This window comes from Rhododendron vialii, chromosome 2a, assembly GCF_030253575.1.
Source record: "Rhododendron vialii isolate Sample 1 chromosome 2a, ASM3025357v1".
NCBI classification, from domain to species: Eukaryota; Viridiplantae; Streptophyta; class Magnoliopsida; order Ericales; family Ericaceae; genus Rhododendron; species Rhododendron vialii.
This window is the reverse complement of record NC_080558.1, coordinates 36,983,870-37,007,652: the sequence shown is the minus strand read 5'-3', so window position 1 is coordinate 37,007,652 and position 23,783 is coordinate 36,983,870. Positions and strand designations below refer to the sequence as shown.

Sequence of the window (23,783 nt, the reverse complement as noted above, 5' to 3'; positions counted from 1 at the left end):
AGAACCGGAGCAGACTCTCTTGATCGGGATCATTCATTTACTTTGCTGTAATCAAAATTTTTACCGGTAAGAGTAAATGAGAAAAATATGAATTATTGAATTCACCAATGGACAGTTTAGATCAGGGCTGTCTCCATCAGTCCAAACGCATGGACCGGCGAGGGTACAAGTCCGAAAAAAATTGAGGAGAATATGGAAGGAAATCTTTTTCCATTCCCAAAACTTGGATTTGTTATTTTCTCTCTTCTCTCTCCAAACTAAACAATAGGTGAGAAATTTTTTGAATTTTTCTTTTCTTTTTCTTTTCCATAAGTCTATGTTAATGACCAAAATCTTTTGATTAGGTATAGGAAGATGATCACTGGGAATCGAATCTTTAAGAATTTTCTTGAATAGAAATAGGAATATTATTACTAAAAAATTAAATTCCTATGAATATTATTACTAAAAATTAAATTCCTATAAATTTAATACGTTGAATAATTGCATTCCGGTGTTTAAATTAATTCAATAATCATGTCCAAGAAGTAATTATTTTGAAAATTCAAAGTCAACATTTTCTTTTGAGTGATTGAGCCAGTAATCTCGAAGAACCATGAGGTAAGGGATAGATTAGATTCCCGCATAATCTGGAATGTAATTCCTGATTAAATGTGTCATCATGAACTAAATTCATATTCTTGTCTCTTCCAAACATATGAATAATGAAAATATCGCATCAAATTTTCGTTTATTTATCTTCCAAACGTTGAAACCATAGAAATTTGGTATCACGTATCCATTCCTCCTCAAGATTCCCGCCAAACTATGCCTAAGTTCTAAACATAACCTTTTACTTTGTTTTGAAACTTGTGGAAGATAAGGGGGAAAAATCCCCTCTTGTTTTAGATTCCAATCGAAAAAAGGGGGGAAATAACAGAATGAATTCCAATTTCCTCCTATTTTCTTTATAACATTTTCTCTACTTTCTCTCAAAACTATTTTCTCTTCTTTTATTTTCCTTTCCACAAGTTCCAAACTGAGCATTAAAAAAATATGTACATACTCCATATATTGTAATTGACTTGTTTAAAATTAAAATTGTGTCTATTTTTAATAGAGGTGTTTAAATAGGTTTAGAATTTTATCTATCCTTATTATGATTTTGCAATCTAACTTTTAATAATCATGGATGGTTAATTAATATTTTTTTATAGAACGGAGTATGAAGTATTAAGGAAATAAATGGACTAGTTGGATAGGTTTGTAATATGTTTCTACAATAAATGGACTATTTTGTAACGATCTGAATTTTTGACGAATTTTTTTCAAATAAAATTAAACATTTTCTTGGATTGTTTTTATTAATTACATTGTTTTGTTAATAAAATAAACTAAACCTAGACTTTCTAACCTAGAAAACCCTAACCCTGTCCTAGATTTTGAATTCTAAAATCCAAAGTAGATTTGGAAAGAGCAAGGGAGGAGATATATGGTTTAAATATGGGATTTCCTACACCAAAAACCAACATCCTATTCTAACTTGTATCTAGCCGTCATTTTCCTTAGAGTTGCGAGCAAGGAATAGAGAAAGATAGAGAAAAGAGGGGTGGAATCCTTGCCCTATAAATACCCGTGCACTCCTATCCATTTCACACACCTCTCTTACATTACCCACATTCTACTCCTATTCCGAAGTTTTTAGAAAAAGAGAGATCTAGAGGGAGAGAGGGGTTCGGCCGGAGAGAGGGAGAGAGGTTCCACCACCTTTCCATCATAATTTCACCACATCACCACCATTGAATACCACCCTCCAATCTATTTTGGTCTTGAGTCCATAAGATTCCTGTAGAGATCCAAGTTTAATTTTATTTAATTAATAGATTAGGATCCTTACAACCTGTTTGGATGGGGGAGAAGCTCCCGGATTTATGAGGCCCCCTAATTACAACTCCTCCTCCTCACCATATCCGGTGTTTGGAAGAGAAAAGGGACGCTTAATTTGAAAAGGGAATTTGTTACTGTTAGGATTACAAATCAGGGGGAAGGGGGATTTGCCAAGAACTGGGTTCCCCCTGTCGTTGCTATATCCGAGTTTCCATTTGACTGTTCTGCCCTCCCTTTTTCCCTTTTGTTATGTGTTGTGTGTTGTTCTTGTTAGTGTACAAACGATTGAGAAGAGAGAGAGACACAGAGAATGAGGTTACCGAATCTAGATCAGGTGACTCCACCGCCATACTCTCCGGTCTGTATTCTACTCATTTTCCTCGTTTGTACTAAGGTATGCATATGGGCTCCTCGTCTTCCTCCTTTTTGCTGCGTGTATCTCCATTGTTGTACCTACATTGATGAAAAAATTTATGGTTTGCGATGTGAGTTGCCTTGTTAATTCTCCAATTTCCCTGCCACGATTCAAACAGGTTTTTATCTCAAGAACAAGCGATCTGAGTTGCCCTATTTATCGCATTTTCTGATCTGAGTTGCCCTAATTTATTATTTTACCCCATAGTCAATTTTTGCCCTAATTCTTGGGTATGCGAACTGTGTTTTTGTGGCTGTTTTTTTCCAGTATGAGATATACCATAATTTTTTATTTTACCCCATAGTCAGTTTTTGCCCTAATTCGTGGGTATGCGATCTGTGTTTTTGTGGCTATTTTTTTCCGGTATGAGATATGCCTTAATTCGTTGGTGGGAGGTGCTCTAGGTTATGTCTACATTAGGAATACGCAAAGAGATTTATGAAAAAGAAATGACATAGCAAGAAAGGATAATGAACTGAAAAACCTATTTGTTTTATGGTCTTCATCGTTTTTCCTTACTTTGGTAAATTCCTTCACAAATTCTTGATCAAACATAGCGTTGATAATTACATAAAGACAGCATGCCAGAAACAAAACCAAGACTTGTAAACATGTTACTAGTTGTAAACATGTTACTATATACTAGAAGAACATAACTAGCCTACCATGGGTCTAATACTCTTTAATTTTTTTTTTTTAATTTCATTACCAAACAGATGGCAAGACTAACAAACAATGAACGAAGAAAGAAGACAAACCGTAAGGCGTTGTTAGCAGTGTTATGTTTGATGAGAGTAGTCAATAGTATTCGTCAACTTTACTTGTTAATTACGGACTTGATTGCCGAAAGGCATCGACAAAGGCTTCGACAAAAGCTTCATCTTTGTGCCAATCCTAATGCTTACCAACACCAAATAGACACACTTAATGGGTTGGTACGCGGGAATGACAAATCTCGTCATGACCAATTGAGGGTACGCATGCATACATTCATGAGGTTGTGCCATTTACTTATTCAAAATGGGCTAGAGCCGTCTAGAAATGTTACTATTGTGGAGAAGGTTGCGATCTTTTTGTGGATCCTCTCGCACCATAAGAAGAATAGGCGTACCATTTTACAATTTTGGAGATCAAGGGAAACAATCAGTAGGATTTCAACGCAGTTTTGATCGCAGTATTGCATCTTCACAATTCTTGTGGTATCATCCTCAGCCTATTCATGCCAATGAGCCGAATGCTAGGTAGAAGTGGTTTGAGGTATATAAAATGTTATATGTTAAGTTATAGTAATGCATTTATTGATTATAAATGAACTATGGTAATAAAAATTCTCTTGTCTCTCATAGAATTGTCTAGGGGTTTTAGACGGAACTTTAGCACATGTCCTCCCCCCAAACCGAACACAAGGCACGCTATAGGTCAAGGAAGGGTGACTACGCGGCAAATGTGTTAGGAGTTTGTAGTCGTAACCTACAATTTGTATACGCATTGTCTAGTTCGGAAGGATCTGCCGCAGACTCAAGAGTGCTCGAAAACACCTTAGTAAGGCCTCACAGGTTGAAAATTTCACATGGTATGTGACAATGAAAACCTTTCCATTAGTGAACGTTCTTCCCCATTTGTGTAAACATGCTCATGTAAGGCAACTATTCTCATTTGTAGGTCATTACTAACTCGCCGATGCCGATTACACTAATGGGCTGGGATTATTAGCACCTTACAGGGGTCAACGATACCACATTAATATTTGGAGGCAAGGACACATGCTTAGAGTCAGGAGGAGTTCTTCAACATGAAGCACTCCAAGACACGAAATGTTGTGGAGAGATGCTTTGGGGTGTTGAAGATGAGATGGAGAATTTTAAGATCTTACTCTCTCTGTCACGCCCCGCCCCGCAAACAGCATCCAAAGTGGGCCCGAGTCGATGCAGCCACGTGGCATTCCACACAAAAGACCAAATCACACCTCACAACCTGTCAGAATAAACACCCAGCGGAAGACTTATCACATTAACATAAAAATGAGTCAACGTATTGACCAACCAACTACAACATCGATTATACCTAAGCAACAACATCTGCATTATAGTACTTTAAAATTTCTATACTTCAACATATCCACCGACGACTTACTTACAACTTGAATAAACCAACTTCTTCATCAACCACCTACAATAAACTCGACCATCCACAAAGTCCAAGGCAAATATCAAACAAAACGCCAACCATCGACCAAACTTAATTACAACCTATACAATTTAAAAGCTTTAACTATCCTTAGCTACAACTCCTTACAAATTAAGTTCTGCACCAACTAAGGCTCTCCACAACATCATAACCAAAACCCCACCTGACGCTAGCAAAACGCCTCAACACGACGACCGGTAGTAGACCCACTCTAAACAACCTGCTACCTGGCAAACCAAAAAGGAAAGCCAGAGTGTGTGAAATATAGAAATGCTCAACATAATACCACAATACCCGAAGGAATATCAACATGAATACACATCACCAATGTAACTGAAATACTATAATGTATATAACAGTTATAACCAACATATCCACCCAACTGAGCAATAATAATCAATACACAACAATATGAAGGTAATCACATCACATGCAGTGGCACGTCTGCCATATCCCATGAACCCAAGATAAGGTGTCCCACATACCATGCTCTCATCCACCAACAATTAGCCGGCATGGCATACAACATGGTATGCCTCACACGTTAACTTTCGGCGGTTCAATCAACACACATCAGTATGTATTTTCATCAAACACGCATAGCACAACCAAATCTCATGTCCCTCACACCATGCTCCCAACCATCGTCCATTGAACGATATGACTTACGACATGGTGTGACTCACACGCACACATTCACAACATGTCAAAGCTAAACAACAGTAGCATGATATATACTCACTACTACAGCAATATCTCAGTAAGGATAACCATATCAAAAGCTAACTACAATTAGCAAGATATACACCCACCACCACAACAGTATTATATGGAGAAAAATCATATCAAACACAGTCACCTTTGTATCGACAGAGATACACCAAACTTACGGTTTCGACACCTCCCATTTGACCAGCTCATTACCTAATCACAAGCTAACTCCTATTAGCATATGAATCCCTTCGAATGTTTAAGTAAATATATGATACACCCCATAATATATTTACAATGCTAACAAGTGTCAAAAAGGTTAACAAGACCACCAACACCTCCTAAACCATTTAACAACCATTTGATATCAAATTATAAAACTAATAAGGTATTAGACGATACCCAACGAATACAAATATGTCCATCTTAAGGCCTAGAAGTGCCCCCAATCAAACATAAGAGTATAAATATGACATAACTCTTAAAATCGGTTTGAAAATCATAACCATGCTATCGTATTCTGACCATAAATTCCTACTGGTTTAAAATTAGGTCATGATACTACAACCATTAGAAAGTACACCTCCAGTACATGAATTTTGATTTAAAATTTGTTAAAAACGGAGTCCGGACGACAAAGTTATGCTCGTCCAAAGTTACACAAAAATCTATCCGAAATCACAGATTCTGCACGTCCATCAACTTCAAATCAAAAACTAATTTAACCTGGTACAAATTAAGTCACGACCTTCGCATATTCCGAAAGACATACGGGTCTAGTTTCAGAATCAATAACCCGTGCGCTAATCTGATATCCGAGCTAAAAGATATGACCATTTTCCCAAAATGTATCAATGCAGCAAATACAAAATTTAGCAGGGACACATCAACTTGTGAAATCCACCAAACTTAGAATATGCATCTAATAAACCCTAAATTTGGTACACACCATTACCACACACCAACGTTCATCCTTGATTTTTTCCAAATTTTTCACAATAAAGAAACCTAGTCAAAATCACCTCCAAACTCAAAAATTCCGTGCAGCGAAACACAATTTCCAGCAGAACGGTTGGTGTTCGAAAATTCATTAAAAATCGAATTCTTAATACTTTTTAATAATTTCATGTTTAGAACTGGTTTTGATGCATGGATTTGATGTTTTTGAAGTAGCTCTTTAATATATCTGAGTTTTTGAACCTCTTAAATTTATAGAAGCTCAAGAACCCTAATTGAACCTCTTGAATTTGATGTTTTTGAACTTGGATTTTGGGTTGAATTTCATGTTTAGAACTGGTTTTGATGCATGGATTTGATGTTTTTGAAGTTTTGGTGTGAGTTTGAAGTGTATTGAAAGCTTTTGGAATCGGAAATCAAAAAAGGAACAAGCTGCGTTTTTCTGGAAAATCTACAGAATTGAAAACTCTAAGTCTCACCTGATTTTGGAGAATTTTGTTAAGGTAGTTCAAAATCTCTAAAAATTATGAAATTTTTATTGAGAGTTCCTCTATGAGTCATTTGTCTATGATAAAAATTTCGGAATCAAATTCAAAGTATTGAATTCTGTAAAAATTCGTGACCTTATAGCGCATAGTTTCGGACTATGCTGACTTCACAGACACGTTTTAGGGAAACGGCCATAATTTTTAGGTTGAGCGATAAAATTGCAATCCGATTCTGATTTTGAAAGTAGACTCAAAGACCATAAAAAATGCATAAAGATTGTGTCTTAATTATTCTTGTGCAAAGTCAGTTTTTGGCGTTAAAGTGGATGAAGCTGCAGATTCTATGATTATCTTCTTGGGCTAGCTATCTAACTTCATATGTTTACCTTAGGACCTTATGTGCATAAAGATAGGCTTGTTTAGCATCTTCTAATCATGTTTTTATTGCCTAATTGTTTTAGGAAGTTTGGGTGGTTCGTAGAGCAGAGGTGAGTAATTTAATACCTAAACACATGGTTTTGAACTTGTTTTCCTTAATGATCGAGCTTATTGAACAAGTTTTATAAATTGTGTACTCCATGGAACAACAATGAAAGGTGGACTTATTTGTGAAATATTTGTGAATCTATTTAATGGCATTCCCAACGTCCAGTCTTGCTAGGGGACGGCTTAATGGCTAGCAAGGGTGTTTGAGGTTGGTATGTATTTTGGGATAATGCGTAGACGTTTGGCTTATCCACTACCGGGGACGCCCGGTAGCTTTTGAATTTTGAATAGCGGAATGTGCATTATGTTTGGCTTATGGATTTGAGTTCTTTGTTTTGAGATACTATCAAATTATTTTGCATTGTCCACGGAAGGCATGTGAGTTAAGTATTAATCATTCACAGAAGCTTTGGCTTAGTATTTTCTTTTCCACCATTCAGGAAGCGACGTGTAGTGTGGCGTAGTGTTTACTTTTGATATGTGTTGTATACTCTTTCTGTTCCAAAATGAGTGACCTTTTTGGAAAAGCGTATCATTTTCAATTGCTTATATCTTTCAATGTAAATGTTAAAAAATATGTAATATGGATCTTGTTTGATAGATTATAATTAGTTCTATTAAACAAAGTTTTCAAAATCATATAAAACTTCGTAAATCAAAAGATATAAGCATTTGAAAATGACACGGAGTCCCAAAAAGGTCAGTCATTTTGGAACGGAGGGAGTATTTGGAAAAGGAAATTATGCTTCATGGTCACTTAGCTTTGTATATGGTTTGTTTAGTATGTAAATTTGTAGTTAAACACAGCTCTGAGAGGTTTGCCTTTTAGTTTGTAAAACATGTGTAAGATTTTGGTTTGTTATCAATAAAAAGTTAGCTTTTGCTTCCGCTGTTATGTTTTAGTCCCTTTCGATTATTACTTGTTTAGGTGATATTTGATTTGTGATTTGGCTGAGAAATCACTGGCATTTGTCATGATTAAGATCTCAAGGGGCGGGTCAGGGTCGTGACAATATATACACCATGTTAGTATTCGTTAACTGTAATGTGATAATCGGTATTTTCAAATAGATTTTTCAATGACAAGTTAAGATGAAGAATACTATTGGGTGGTTTTCGTCGGCCGTAATCCGGGAATCTATACAAGTTGAGAGACTGCGGAACTGCAAGTTAATGGGTACTCCGGGAACTTGAAAAAAAGATATAAAACGTTGGACGAAGCGGAAGGAGCATTGTTACAGTTCCATGAGGAAAGATATCGGCTCTTTCAAATGCAGTCGGTCCGAAGCGAACATCAATCAAGTCAAAGTGGTTCCACATCCGCAAGTGGTTTGGAAGTTCAACATCGAACTAGTCTAAGCACATACTTTGTTGTAGGCTTTTTCTTAGGTTTCTTATGTTGTATAATCTTAGCACATCTATTTGATTTTGAATGAACTTGTACGTTTTTTTCAAAGATTATGGAAATTAGGACTGTAATATAAAGACAAAGTAGTCATCTCAAATAAATTTAAATATTTAGTTGAGGTACACTACGAAGGGTACAAATTTATTATCCAACATCTGTCTTAAGCTTCCAACTTCTCCACATCAGTACTCACATCCAAAACAATGGCACCATCGATTGTAATTGGGAAATTGCATTTCCCTCATGTGCCTAACTCATCGATTGACTTACACAAATAGTAGGAAAATTGTTTAAAGTTTGCCGTAAACAAGAGTTTATATATATTTGATGCATACTGATTACTTATTTGGACAAACTAATTTCAAACTTCATTTTCTACCAACAGTCTATTTTCATTTGCATTCCAACCAAACCCAGGTCTTTGAAGCATGTCTTGTAGTATAAAACAAGTTTGCTTCCAATTCTTAATCTTTGCCTCAATATTAATTTTGGCAATACCCCGTTGGGGAAAGAAGCTCTCATCTAATTTTCCAAGACTCCCAAGTAGGCGGGACAAAACGCACCGTGCTCACCTTGCCAAACCCCTTAATCTACAAGAGTCGTAAATTTTTCTAGTAACGACTCCTCCTCCTCATCGCTCCAAGCTCGACATGCGACGCGTGCCATTATGAGACAAAAGACCAAAATATTAAAAATTACTTTTAATGGACTTGAGATACAGGATGGGATGAAGAAAAGTGTACAAATGTGTGCCTTTTATCGAAAAATTTACCAAAAAAAGTTGTTGAATATGTGTTTTGAATTACCACACACCCAACTTATTTGTTGAACATGGGCTTTCAACTACCCAACTAATTTTTAAAATTAACAAAAAAAAAATTCATATATTTTGGTTTTTAATTTTTTTTTCCAAAAATCAATATTCTATTACAAAAAGGGTTTTCAACATTTTAAACATTTCTAATTTTATTTTATTTTTTAAATTTTTTCCCAAAAAAAAAAGTTTAACTAATAGGGAGTGACAAAATATTGTAAAGATTCAATGAATTTATTTTATCACACTTTTAATAAATAAATATGTATTTATTTTACTTCTAATAAAACTAACATTGTTTCGTCCATTAAATAACTAAGGGGGGCAATTAAGTCATTTGACATCTTATCCCATCATATCCACCTTCCAAATCTTCCATCTCAAAAAATTATTCAAACACCTCATTAATAAATCATCATTCTTAAAAAGTGGGGCTACCTTTCTTAACATGTCACCCCTCATTACATATCCACCCTCATTACAAATCCACCCAAAACAAATCCTCCATCGAAACGGGCCGTTAATGTAATGAGTTGTAAGATGCTAGGAAGAAGAGTTATAAGTAGATATTTATAATTTTATTTTAGTCTTCAATTCAGAGAATAAGACGTTCTCCTTTTTTCTGTGCTTCTTCCTCGCGCCTCTCTCTCTCTCTCTTAATCAACAAACCCTTATTACATGCCACTCTCTCTCTCCCTCTCAAATTCTTAATCAACAGACCTTTATTACTATTTCTTCCAAATTGAAAGCCCAAACATGGAAATTTTGAAATAGCGCAAGAAGAAAGGTTGATCTACGCGAGGGCTACATTTTGATCCAAAGAAAGTGTCACCTTGTTTGACTTTGGGATTCCTAGCAAATTAGAGGTTTTCTTCTCTCTCTCCTTTCACCCAATCACCCTCTCTTATTTCTTCTCCGGTAAATCATCCCCTTACTACCCATTCGGTTTTGCCTCCACCTCCAACAACCCTCTCTTCCCTCTCTTATCTTCTCCTTCGTCACTCCCCTTCCCCTTATTCTCCTCTCTTTCTTCCACAACCCATAAACGACTTGCAATTAATCACTATTAACTTTTCTTTCCAAACTGGAGAATTCTTGCAATTGGCATTGATATTGATCTCGCCTACTCTCTCTCTCTCTCTCTCTCTCTCTCTCTCTCTGTATATACATGTGTATGTATAGGCAATTGAAGTGCAAAACAATCGGATGGAACGTGGGTGAAGTTCATTTTTTTTCCCGACATGTTCGGATATCCAATCCTGAAAACAGTAGTAGGAAATTTGGAAAATTAGCTTCCGATCTAATAACACCACATAATTCGAAATTTAACTTCCTGTTTCGGCCTTGTAATTTGGAATTTAATCGGAACTCAACTTTTGAATTCTATTGTGCCATAAGTGAGTTAGTTTAATGAAAAATACGGGGACAATCAGTTGAATCCAAATCGTGAGATAGCTTCAAGCGGAAAAAAAAAGCAGATGGAGGTCAAGTGGAATCTATCTCGTTTTTTGGAGAGTGAAGGGATTCACCAAAATAGTCTTGCTCGCTCCTAAGGGAAAGGGCAGTGCGCCTGGTGATAAAAATGAATGTAGAATTCTTGATCGGAAGTTAACTTGTGATTTTAGGTGGCGATTTTCGGGACTCAAAATCCAATTGTGGTTCTTCGATTTGTTTTTGAAAAGAACAAAGAAGTTAGATATAGCGCTGAAGATTTATAAGTTGTTGTACTAGTTTTTTTCTTAGCAAAAAGAATTTATTAATCTTTATAAAGAATTATAAAAGGAAAAATTGATGTTTTATCCCTTTGACTTTAAGCAAAAATTCATTTTGGTCCTTCACGTTTTAATTTGGACAAACATATCCTTCCACTTTCAAATTGGTTTCAATGTCAATCCTATGTTGGATGGTGTTAGTTTTTTGAACGAAAAATTGTCATGTGCTTAGCATGTGACCATTTTTCAGGAGTAGATTTGCCATTCCACTCCTCACGCCAACCCCAGTCTCTCTCTCCCAGCCATTAACAAATAGTACATCACTTTACTTCCCCTCCTCCCCTTCCCAACCAAACCCAAAACACTCGGACTAGCATAGACCAGCACCAACTACGTACCCCCACCTCCCAACACACAACCACCCATCGAAAAATCCAAACAAAGAGTACCCCCGGCCATCCAGCTCAAAAAAAAAAAAGCACCCTCATCCCTCCTCCTCAACGGCCCCCAATTGCCGTTCAATTACCCATATACAGATACGTGTCGGTGTGCAACACCTCACTGGCGACCACTATGTAAGATTCACAACTCCTAACTTAGCTACAAAGATAGTTTCTCATTTTGAGAGAGAGAGAGAGAGAGAGAGAATGTAACCTCAAATGGAGGAAGATGAGTACAACTGGAGAGAAATGAAGCTACTGTCGCTGATACCGGCCGTGGTGGCGGACCTGGAGCTGGAGAGAGAATCAGAGAAACCTGCTAGAGTTGTCGCGGCCGCGATTGGATCACAAGCCCAATAGCAAGCACGCCTTCGATTGGGCCCTGGTTCACCTCACTAGCTCGCCGACATCATTCATTTGATCCACGCCATCTCCAGCAAGTGCAACTGGCTTCATTTGAATTTGTTCATGTATAGGTTGGTACAGAAATCGTGGGATAGCACTAAAAATTAATCTTTTTGCTTCTTTTTTGTGATTTTTGTTAATTGGAGTGGTAATTTACTGTTTGGGTGAAATGGGTTTGTATAGAAATTGTGGAGAGAGAGAGAGAGAGAGCTAAAATTATGCATTTGCACAGAAAGGGAGGGGGGAAGGAAAATGGTCAAATCTACCCCTCGCATACTCTTCAATTGTACTATTTTAATATCTAGCAGACTATCACATTCTTTGTACATGATTGGATTCTACTTTTCTTGCTTTTTAATTTACATTATGTTTTTGAACGAAATTCTAATAGCAAGGAAGATTTGCATGGAACCACGTAAGAAAAAATGTGTTTGAGCTTATTCTGGGTTCCACAAAAATCTAAAAAGAAATATCCATAAATTTTTGGATATTATTTTATAAGCCCTGTAAAAAATCAGCTCCAACAGACACCGGTAAATATTAGTACTTTTGGATTCGTATGGGTGAAACTGCTCAATTCGCTTCTACGAATCCAAAAGTAATATTTACCGGTGTCTGTTGGAGCTGATTTTTTACAGGGCCCCATAAAATAATATTTAAAAATTTATGAATATTTTCTAGATTTTCGTAGGACACGGAATGGGCCCAAACGCTTTTTTTCTTGCATGGTTTACTACAAATCTTCCTTGCCAATAGCAGGGCTCATTTTTGAATACTCGTCCGGTAAGCAAAAGATAGCCCACCACTGTGAAAATAACGTGCAATTTTCAGATAAAAATAAGATTACCGTCGTGCATGATTTTTCAATTTTCTTTACACCACAATAAAGATTTTAATTAGTTTTTTAATTTGGTGCAAAGAAATCTAAAACACTAAGCACACAAGTACTTTATTTTTTATCCCGCAAACTGTACGTCTTTTCATAGTAGACCCTTTTTTTTGTAAAGATTTTATACATTAGTAAAGTATTAACGGAAAATTAGTAAGTTAACAACCAAAGAAAGTGACTCGAACCCCCGACTTTTCTCTTTAAAAGCCAAGGAGTACAGCCAAATAGGCTAAGTGCCACATCTTCATAGTAGAGCTTTGGGAATCCTGAGTCAATGCTCCAATAGTTAACTGATAAATTAGCAAAAAACAAAACAAAAAGGTTAACTGATAGGGTTCGCAATGGTAGTTCAGAAAATATGAGAGGTGATAATTGTAATTTCAATAGTATCCAGGGATGTCAGCGTAGTTTATAAGACTCCAATCAAACCAGCGGGTAGGCTCTCTTCTTCCGCAAAACACATACAAGCCCCTCCAAAACCCTAAACCGTACCCTATCTCTCTGCACTCTCTCTCTCCAAGTCTGAGCAGCAATGGCGGCCGCTTCCTTGGACCAAGAAACATCAAAGAAAGTCATTCGTCAGGTTAAATAGCGAATCTTTTTAACATCCTTAGTTGGTTTTTAGATTCTTTATATACTCTGAAACAGTTGGGGGGGGGGGGGGGGGGGGGGGGGGGGGTGTTGGGGAATCCGACCTTCTTCTTTTTTTAATTTTTGTTTTGTTATTTTTTGTTTGATCGCAGGTTGAGTTCTACTTCAGTGATAGTAATCTTCCTAGAGATAAATTCCTGTCCAAAACCGTCGGTGAAAGTGAAGATGGCAGTATCCTTCTCTTCTCTGTGTGTGGTGTGTGTGTACTGCGTTAATGGCCGAGGAGGGCCGCCTAGCACCTAGGGTCGGCCGGCTAGGAAGGTTTTAATCTAGGGCGTTGGACCCACCGTGCCTAGGCACCGACTAGTCGGCTGCCTAGACCGAATTTTGGAATGCATGGTATTATTGGAAAGGAAAGAGAAAAATATTTAATTGAGATTAATTCCTAATGTTGAGATGTGAAAGTAGAAAGAGAGGGGAGAAGAGAATTCGGGTGGCATTTTTTTCTTTCTTCATAGCGGTTTCTTTAGGCAGTCTTTGGGGTAGTTTAGGTAACTTCATGTGAGCCGGCCTTAAAATTGAGGGTCACTGCAAACGGGTGTTTCTTTATAATAGTAATAAATTTATTAAACGTACTTTTGTCCTGTATGTGTCACAGTTTTTACTTTTTCTGCACATATGCCTCCATTGTTAGTATGGAATATGGATGGACGCGTGATTCGAGCTAATGTGGATGTAACATGAAGAAATCTTATGGGTTATGGCCTTGGAGAATCTAATATCATCCGCTAGCACAAAGGGTGTTCATGTATTTTGCAAATTTTTATGCGTGGATCCTTTGTGGGACCAATTATTACTGTGAAAGAAATGTCAAAATATCATGGTTTATTTCCTTGTGTGCCTGTATCAAGCAATGCCGTTCTATCTTGGGCAGCCCGGTAGAAGATTTTTCCAGAATAATATGGGACGGGAAATCTAAGCCCTTGTTCGGTTGTGGGTTTAGAAAAAAATTTCCAAACCCAAATCCACTCATTACCTATATTTTCAATCATTTCTTTCTTCACTTATTACCTCTATATCCAATTATTAATCTCATTTCTCTCTCTATCTCTCCCCACTCATTATCCCTATCCCCAAACCTTATTTTTTCTCCTCACTCATTACCCAAAAACCAAACCCAAAATTTTTCCAAACCCACAACTGAACAAGGCATTTAGATTTATTACTAATACTACTTATTACCACTATAGAAAAGGAGTTTCTTTGAAACTTTGAGTTGACAGTTGCTCCCTCTAGCCCCACATTGGGTTGATCCCTGAATATTATGACTTCATTTTCCTTTAATGATTTGTTTTGGGGGTTGTGAAAGTATTTAAAAATAATACTAATTGAACTGTGAAATGTAATGCCCAGAGTTTTGATTTGGGATTTGAGATCTGTCATTTTTAAGAGTTCTGTAAGCACTTAAAGTGAGGGTTTTTTTTTTTTTTTTTGTAAATTTTCCTTGGTTTTATGCTCTACTCTGCTTTTCTTTGACTCACACTTCAGTGGTCAGTCTGGCTCTTATATGTTCATTCTCTCGTATGAGGAGCCATCTTAGTTTGGGAGAAGTGAAGGCAGAAGAGGTTTCAGATGATACAGTGGAAGCTGTGGCTAAGACTTTGAGGAATTCTACTTTCCTTAAGATTTCTGAAGATGGTGAGCGTTCAACATCTTTGTATATCACGGTTATCACGCAGTTTGAGTCCTAAGAAAATGTGGAAAAGAAAAGGAAAAAGTGTCGCTTACTATTTCAGGAAATTGTGTAGCCTCTTGCTGAATTTGTATTCCCTTTGACAATGACGTGGTTGACACATTATATGTCCCATTTAGGGACGAAGGTTGGTAGGACTACTGAGCTTTTGAAGTCAGAGGAAGTCATAGAGCAATTAGACAATAGGACAATTGCTGCATCTCCCCTGGAGTATGATGTCAAGCTTGAAGATGTGGAGTCTTTCTTTGGTCAAATTGCCAAGGTATTTTTTTCTCCGTTTTTTTGGTAATCAATACTGAGAATCCTTTCCTCATTTTTTGTTTTCAAGTCAGTCTTGTTTTCTGTTTTTGATTGGTTTCTAATGGTTTTGAATTTTAATTAATGCAAAAGGATCGGAAAAGATTTGTTCAAGTATTGACGTACTAGTTATTATTGTTGGATCACTACTGCTTGCAGCATAAGACTTGGATTCCTCAGGCTTTATTCAGTAGAAGTTTTTGAGAGCTTTGTTATTTAGGTTTTGGTCATTATATTGTGTTTTTAAATGAGTGGATTAGCATGTTGGGATGACTACTGTTATACCATTCATAGTTGTCTTTTGCGATGTCCAATTGGGCAGAACTTCTCAGTTTGTGGCTTATGCGGTTAATGGCTTTTCCCTATCCACGTATGCTGACCTGTTTTGACATTTGAGTTTATTCTACTTACAACAGGTTAACAGTGTGAGGCTGCCTCGCCATGTCGCAGACAAAAGGTTGTTTTGTGGTACTGCTTTGGTTGAGTTTTCATGTGAGGAAGATGCTGAAAAGATACTGAAGCAAAGCTTAGTTTATGCTGGTGCAGAGTTAGAATTAAAACCGAAGTAAGTCATGCTTTTCACTTTCTATAAGATTGGTGCTGATGTTCAAAGTTCAATTTAAGCTTTTTTATTTGCTTTAACATTTGTAAGTAATGTTGGTGCCATTTGCTTAGCTGTTCATTCGTTATAGTTAGGGAAAGGGAAAGGATAAAAGGAATTATGAGGGCAAAGAGATTCCTCTACATAGACTAAGAGTTCTTTTGTGCTCCTTTTTTATTTTTATACCTCAGATATGCTTAACCTCTTCATTGCGGGTAACTTTTCTTGGTGGCTTAGTTTGGGTGATTAAGAGGTAGGCTTTTTAGCCCGTGAGGGACCATTAATTAGTTTTGCTAGGTGAAGACACGAGTGGGCACAACTACATTGAAGACTTGCATAGGTAAACATTACTAGCTTTGTAACTTTTAAAAGTTCTTCAATGTATGCTAAGAAGCACAAATACGGACACAGGACAAAAATATGACTCTACTCGGACACACGGATATGTTATTTCTCGAAAAAGAAGGACAAGGACCGTAGTTGTAGGTAGCTTCCAAAGTGGGTGCGCTCCCATCTCGCTCTCGTCGAGATGGGAGCGCCCTCCTATATAGGATGGGAGCTTCGACACTTAACTCAAGGAAGAAATTTGGACTTCTCTTTGCAAATATATGCAAGGAAGAAGAAAGAAGAGAAAAGAAGTAAGAGAGATGTAGGACTCTCATCTTGTACTTGACTTAACTATGTGTTTAGTCCATAAATACGATATAAAAGCTATACTGGGCCTTCTTATCTTACTCATCTTTGCATAAAATAAATGTTCATATACACACTCCTTTTGGCATTCCCAACTTAGGATCTTCTACATAGCCCCGCTCCCGCTCCCGTTCCCCTTCCCGCTCCGTCTAACTATGACAAGGTCATGTTGGGAAACCGTTGAATCATATATTGTTATACTTGTGGTTTTCCCAATATACTCCCTCCGTCCCAATTTGTTTGACCACTTTTTGCTTTAAGTGTCCCAAAATGTTTGTCCATTTGACTTCTAGTTGAATCATTTTTCCCTGTTTGCCCTTTCTTTAGTAGAATAAAGTAACTTTTTTGAAAAAGTTGATGGTAAATGTGGAAAGTTGTATCTTTTTAGGTGTAATCATTATGTTCCCTAAAGAAGTTAGATTTTCGAGGTTGGACAAACAAAATGGGACAGAGGGAGTAACCTAGTCAAAAAATGCGAAAGATACCTAAGTTACTAGATAATCAGCAAAGAAAAGAAAAATGGGTCAACATCATGTGTATTTGAGAGATTGTCCTCGGGACTCCAGAAATTCTTAAAATGGATGGTTCTAGGAAATGCTACTAATGACCGTGTTTTGATTTTTAAACAATGAGATTCCAACTTTTATAATTGGATAATCAAACATTTGTAAGTTTCTAAGAATTGTTGGGGGCGTTGCAAAAGGAGTGTCGGACACTTATTCACAATAAGATTTTTGTTTGTTAATTATCACATGTGAAAAAGATTGTAGAACATATGTTTGACAGTTTGAGAGGTGTCAGTCTTGTCACACGTCACCTTTGAAGTGTTCGTGCTTCTTAGAGGGTAAGGATTAACCTCCCGTATGGCCAACTATATAGAAGATTCACATGATAAATAAACATCCCTTTTATCCTGCATAGTGGATCCTTAACATCTTTAGAGTACTTGCTATTTCTCCATCAATACTAATGACCAAGCAAGTAGTCAATAAACAAGCAAAAAAGCCATAAAAGACAAATAGTTTGCCATATGAGCTTACCATAGATTTGCTTGTGATGCACCATCACATGAGGGCAACGAACCACATCCAGCAGCTTATCATTGTGATCCACTTCTATTCTTAGCTAATTTCCCCTCCGCCATTCAAGTTTCAAGAAATGCTTCAATCGAGGGTCACACCTGCGCAATACGTCTGTGTCGTCTTCGGCTTGATTTGTGGATGCAGACTTCTCAGTCTTTCTTTCTGTGCATGCATTTCGCCTAGCAAAAGCAGGACCAAGCTGCCTTAAATGCCTGTTTAGCCCTTTGGTCAGATATATAGAGCATTTATTGTCAGAAATTCTCAACATCCATTCCAAACAAAACAAACAATATAAGTGGAGATCTGATAACTCTTACTAATAACAAGCCAAATACTATGCCATGTAAATTGACACGGTCATATTGTGCGGGTGTGACCCTTGATTGAATCATTTCTTGAAACTTGAAGGGTGGAGGGAAAATTTGCTGAGAATAGAAGTGGATCACATTGATAAGTTGCTCGATGTGGTTTGATGCTCTCACGTGATGCATCACGAGCAAATCTATGGTAAGCTCATATGGCAAGCTGTATGTCTTTTATGTTCTAGAGAATTTGGCTGCAGTTTCAGGGGTTCTAGTCTCTTCGTTGTCATTTGTTTGCGTTTTGCTTCTCTACATTTATTAATGTTTGTGTCTCCATGTGGAAGATGGAATTGCACCTTAGGGAGGGTGTTGGAAAACATATAATACGTTATCCAGACTCATTCCCGAACAGCTTAAGATTTTGAGACTTACGCTGACCTAACAATAATGAGCGTGAAAGTGTTAGCAACAAATTTATTGTTTCAGGATCTTTCCTCCTGTACTGTCGTATTAACACCTTAGAATGATTGCTCTCACGTCTTTAGATCCTCGTGTTCCTCTTTATGTGAGAATTGTGGACTCCAATCAAAACTTAACTTGCAAATGTTGAATCGTACTTTTCAAGAGGAGAATTTATCTGATTATTTTTTGTTAGAGAAATTCCACCCGAACGTCAGCACTGACTACAAGTATTTTACAAGGATTGTTCAGTAATGGTAATCTGATGCAAATGATGGGAGTAGTGATTCTTGATTGTATATAAGCTTCTGATATATACATTTTTCAACTCAGGAAGGATTTTGACGCAGATAGAGCAAAGCTAGCTGAAGAAGTTGAAAATTCTTCTTACCAAGCAGGTGCTAATCGTAAAGACAATTCAAGTCCGAAAGATACGTAAGTGTTGAGAGAACTATCGGAGTTTACATTTGACTTATCAGCTGATCTGATTAGACTTTCCCATCATTACAGCTACCCCAAAGGCTTGATTATTGCATTCACATTGAAGAGCATGTCTGCTGGAAGTTCTGCAGAGCAAAAGGATGGTCACGAAGCAATCAAGCAAAATATGGATGTTTGTGAAGCAGATGGAGAGAGGGATTCCACATTGCATGCCACTGAAGAGGCTGAAGAGAAGGTGTCGGGATGTGTAAATGGCGATGAAGAAGTTCCTGGGGAGAATGTTGAGAAGGTGAGCGAAGAAAAAGTTGATGAGAAAACTATTTTGGAGAGTGAAGGAAAGGAAACTGGTGACGGGGAGAATCCGGACAGTTCCATTGAGAAGGAGAAGAACGATAAAAAAGTGGCAGAGGAAGGAAAACCAACTGCAGTTTTATACAGGGACAACAAAGATGTTGTTTTACGTGAAGATCTGAAGGCTGTTTTCCAAAAGTATGGAAATGTAAAGGTACTCTTCTTGTTCCTGTTGGTTTTTTGTTTCCTTTTTCTTTTTCTCTCTCTATCTGTTTCTCTAGTGGTCTGAGGGTTTGACGTTGGATTGCCGTATGCAGTGCTGATGGCCACCATATTCCTGGGTTTTCTTCATATTTAGTTTAAATTTAACTCATTTTTTCAGTCATTGAGAGTGCTTTCCAAGAATAGCAACTAAGTTTTGTGGGTTACTCCATTTACTAATTCTTCTGCTGGTTTTACACTCGCCTGTTGTACATCTTTTCTCCCTTCAAAAATTATCACAATTAAAAAGGTTCAACATTGTGGTTTTGCCATCTCTTTTAAGTCTGATTTTGAAAACTGTAATCGTGTTTTGTGGGGGTCTACTCTAAGGTTGCTGTGATTTGTTTTTCCCCTGTGCAGTTCATTGACTTTAAGTTTGGAGAAGATTCAGGATACATTCGGTTTGAAGAATCAGAGGCTGCCCAGAAAGCCCGTGCTGCTGCCGCACTTGCAGAGGAAGGTGGTCTAGTTGTGAAAAATTTCGTTGCTACTTTAGATCCTGTCACTGGTAGGCAACACCATATTACTCTATATTTCATTGAGGGTCTTCTTGATAAATTTTGGCTTTCTTTCATGACTAGTTGTAAGGTATACGTATCCATTTGAAATGTCCAACACTCCTCATTTTGGAATTCATTTGTAGGAAAAATTTCCTTGAGAGTAATCTTCAAACAAAAATGTTTTTACCAAAATGCTTTTCCTTCTTAGTGTTTCGGTAATACTTAATTAAAATTTTGACAGCTTTCCAGTCTGTTTGTAATTTGATCTTCTTAACTTAATTACACTTCAGGGAAGAGATGGAAGATATTATTTTTAATTTTTGCCGAGGGGGAGGGGGTGATGTGATGACCAAGTTTCATGTGCTTTGCTGTCTGCACGAAATTATTATGCAGTGTTTAAAGGCAAAAAATTTAGCATCCTGTATTGGGACATGGTATACGGTTCCATAAGTGCGTTAAAATTCCATATATTATATCGTCGTAGTTTGGCATGTGTTTGCTCCAGCAAAAGGTGATATGGAAAATGTTTTATAGAACTCAAGAGCCGTTAAGCAAACAGCATTTTTGTGTTAGCTGATCAGCTTCTCTTTTGCCCAAGTACTATTTCTAAATGTAAACCTCGTACTTCTCTCATTCGACTATTTACACTGTCAGGCGAGGCAGAAAGGGAGTACTGGAGTCTACTCCGAGGGAATCAAGAAAGACACCGTGAAAGTGTGGGCAACAGGGGAAGGTGGGTAAAATCTATTTTCTGTTTCAGAGTGAAGTTTTCTACTCCCTCTCTTCTGCAAAAAGTGCTTATGAACTATTGCTCATAGCTTTAACAATGACCATCATCTAATGCACAGCATTGTTGCTCATTTGTTTATAGTATTTCTTAAAATCTTGAAGGCGTTTTCCATTTTTGCATAGCAGGGGTGGAAGACACAATCGAGGCAGGAGACAGTTCCATGGGAAGCACTCCAGATCTAGAGATGATGATTCTGCAAATCGCCCGGGTAAAGTTCAGAAAGTTGGAGCTGCTTGATTTGCACTACATTCTCCAAAATTTTGTGACTTAGGCACTGTTCTTCCTTTCCCCCCTCCCCCTTAAACCTAAGCTTGGTGCTTCCCTGTGATACAGTAATTATGCCATCGGTATTATTCGGCTTTCATGAATGTCGAAGTGTTTAATGAAGTTATATTTTTGTTCCTTTCACTATTTTGTGAGTTCGCTTGTTTGAATATATCAATTCTCTCTTCTCGAACCGTGATCTGCTTGTCTGACGCCACTGAGAGGGATTGAGTCATTTGGGCATGAAGGTTAGGGTATTGAAAATGTACATACAACGTGGTGTCTTTCGTGCTTGTTTTCAGGGTCTACAAGATCCTTTCATTGAATTCTCCATGCAGTTCTTCTGAATTTCAAATAGTATGGAAGATCCTCCGTTTTTTATTATCTACTTTGTTCACTGACTTATTACATTTTAATATTTCTTAAATATATATTTATTTATATATGATGGGTCCCGTTTGGTTTGATTCTTTTTAAGATGAGAAATGACCTACTTAAGTAGCTTTGTTTGGATTGGAGTTTGAAATTTTTTTTGAAAAATAGTAGGGGTAATAAGTGGAGAGAGATAGAGAAAGAAATGTTGGAAGTATGGAGAATCTAGGGGAATTTTTTGAAAAATTCTTTTTAAATTGCGAAGGGAACAAGGCATGGTTAGAGTATTGCTTTTATATGGCGAGAGTTATTGGTTCAAAAGGGACCATCACATTATCTGAACTGTTTATTAATTTTAAAATAAATTTTCTAGTGGACTGACAAAAAATCAACTCAATTGATTATGTGTAAGTTGTTGCTCCAATTTTTCAAGTTTCATTCAAAATTTAGTATCCTAAAATTTTAAATGAAATTTGGAATATTGGATATGTAACGCCCCGACTTTCCATTTTATATTAAGAAAATTTGCTAAATATATATAATTTTTCAAAATATAGTTTAGCTATTACAGTCACAAGATAAATTTACTGATTCAAAATACATTAATTTCAGAGTTGACTCTAGGCTTGATACAAATTCGAGGCATACTCGATATTCGTTCTTGATATTCTTTCCGTGTCGAACTGCACCATCTTTGAATCCTCTCCAGTGAATCCTGCGCCCTCTAGCAAATTGATCGCCGAAGCAAACGATTTGCCAGAATACAAACGTATCCGTGAGTGATAAATCACCCAGTAGAATAATCCAACCCAACTACCCCTCTTACTTTACAGATAGCAAGCAGCAGGATAAATATAGTACGAAAAAGTAAAACAGAGATTTCTCACATAAATTGATTTATTACTATCCATTATCCCTTTGTGTGATCTAAGATCCCTCCGCGAGATCTTTCCTTCCCAACAGTTAGCCATGCTCGATCCCATGAGATCACTTCCCTTTGCTGTCGCAGATACACCTAAGTTATGTACCGAGTATGCATCCCAATAACTATTACAAGGGGAAAGCTTATCATGCCTGAATCACAACTAGGGTTTGCCTATTTTATATACCACCTCACAAATCACTTCACAATCATCACTGGACACCCGCCAGTCTATCAATTTATTACTGGACACCCGCCAGTTTCATGTTCATCACTGGACACCCGCCAGTCTATCAATTTATCACTGGACACCCGCCAGTTTCATTTTCATCACACAGTTTATCACGGTGTATTTATCACTGGACACCCGCCAGTTTTATTTTCATCACACAATTTATCACGGTGTATTTATCACTGGACACCCGCCAGTTTTATTTTCATCACACAATTTATCACTGGTGTTTTTATCACTGGACACCCGCACTGGACACCCGCCAGTTTTATTTTCATCACTCAATTTATCACTGGTGTTTTTATCATTGGACACCCCGCCAGTTTTATTTTCATAACAATTCAAAATCACGCCTGCAGGCAATCTAAAAATAAAAACTTTGCAGTTTATCCATTAACTAGCATCGTCTAGATGAATTCTATTTCGCAATACCACTCCATGTCTCTAGGGTCCAATCTAGCATTTAAATTAAGTATCGGCACAATATGCAATTAATCAATAATAATTAAACAATTAATAAATAATGAAATCACGCAACTTTTTATGGATGAGCCGTTGCCCTTAATCTCGTATGGCCAAGATGATGATAACAGTAAGAGCTTTTTAAAAGAATTTTAAAAAAATATTTTTTTCTAGGCTCTCATTAATTATTCATAAGTAATTAGATTAATTAAAAATTAATTAAATATATTAATTAGATAAAAATATTAAAAATATTTAACGTGACCTGATTAAGAGTCCGAGAGGTCCTATGCAACCAGTTGAGTATCAAAAATTGGGTTCGGAGAGTCGCGGGATTATTTTAAATAAAGACGTTAAATAAAGTGGTCGAAAGTGAAGTAAATAGATAATAAATAATTTACTAATTAAAATATGTTACGGTTAACAAAATTTCATCTTCAGAATATAGAGAGTCTAAATAAAATTATTCGGGTATTTATAATAAGGTTTATAAGGTCGTAAGGTAATTTTAATTAGAAACACTATAAAAATAACAATAAATAGTAATTTAAATAAAAAAATATTAATTTAACAAGATATCATCTTTGAGATGCAAAGAGTTTAGGAAAAATTAGTTTGGGTGTTAAAACGTTGTTTGGAAGGTCGCAAAGATTTTTCGTTAGTAACTTTGATAGATAAATAATAAATAATTT

At 36.8% G+C, this 23,783-nt stretch overlaps 1 protein-coding gene across 1 annotated transcript; it reads left to right on the top strand.

The window, feature by feature from the left end:
- Window positions 1–13,207: 13,207 nt before the first annotated feature.
- LOC131318164 (la protein 1) lies at window positions 13,208–21,247 on the top strand. The gene is made up of 10 exons (XM_058347968.1): window positions 13,208–13,361; window positions 13,522–13,600; window positions 14,918–15,067; window positions 15,242–15,384; window positions 15,836–15,984; window positions 18,890–18,991; window positions 19,067–19,502; window positions 19,910–20,057; window positions 20,704–20,782; window positions 20,965–21,247. Exons 1-10 carry the CDS (start codon window positions 13,311–13,313, stop codon window positions 21,074–21,076), a joined length of 1,449 nt encoding a protein of 482 aa, XP_058203951.1. The 5' UTR covers window positions 13,208–13,310; the 3' UTR covers window positions 21,077–21,247.
- Window positions 21,248–23,783: the final 2,536 nt, after the last annotated feature.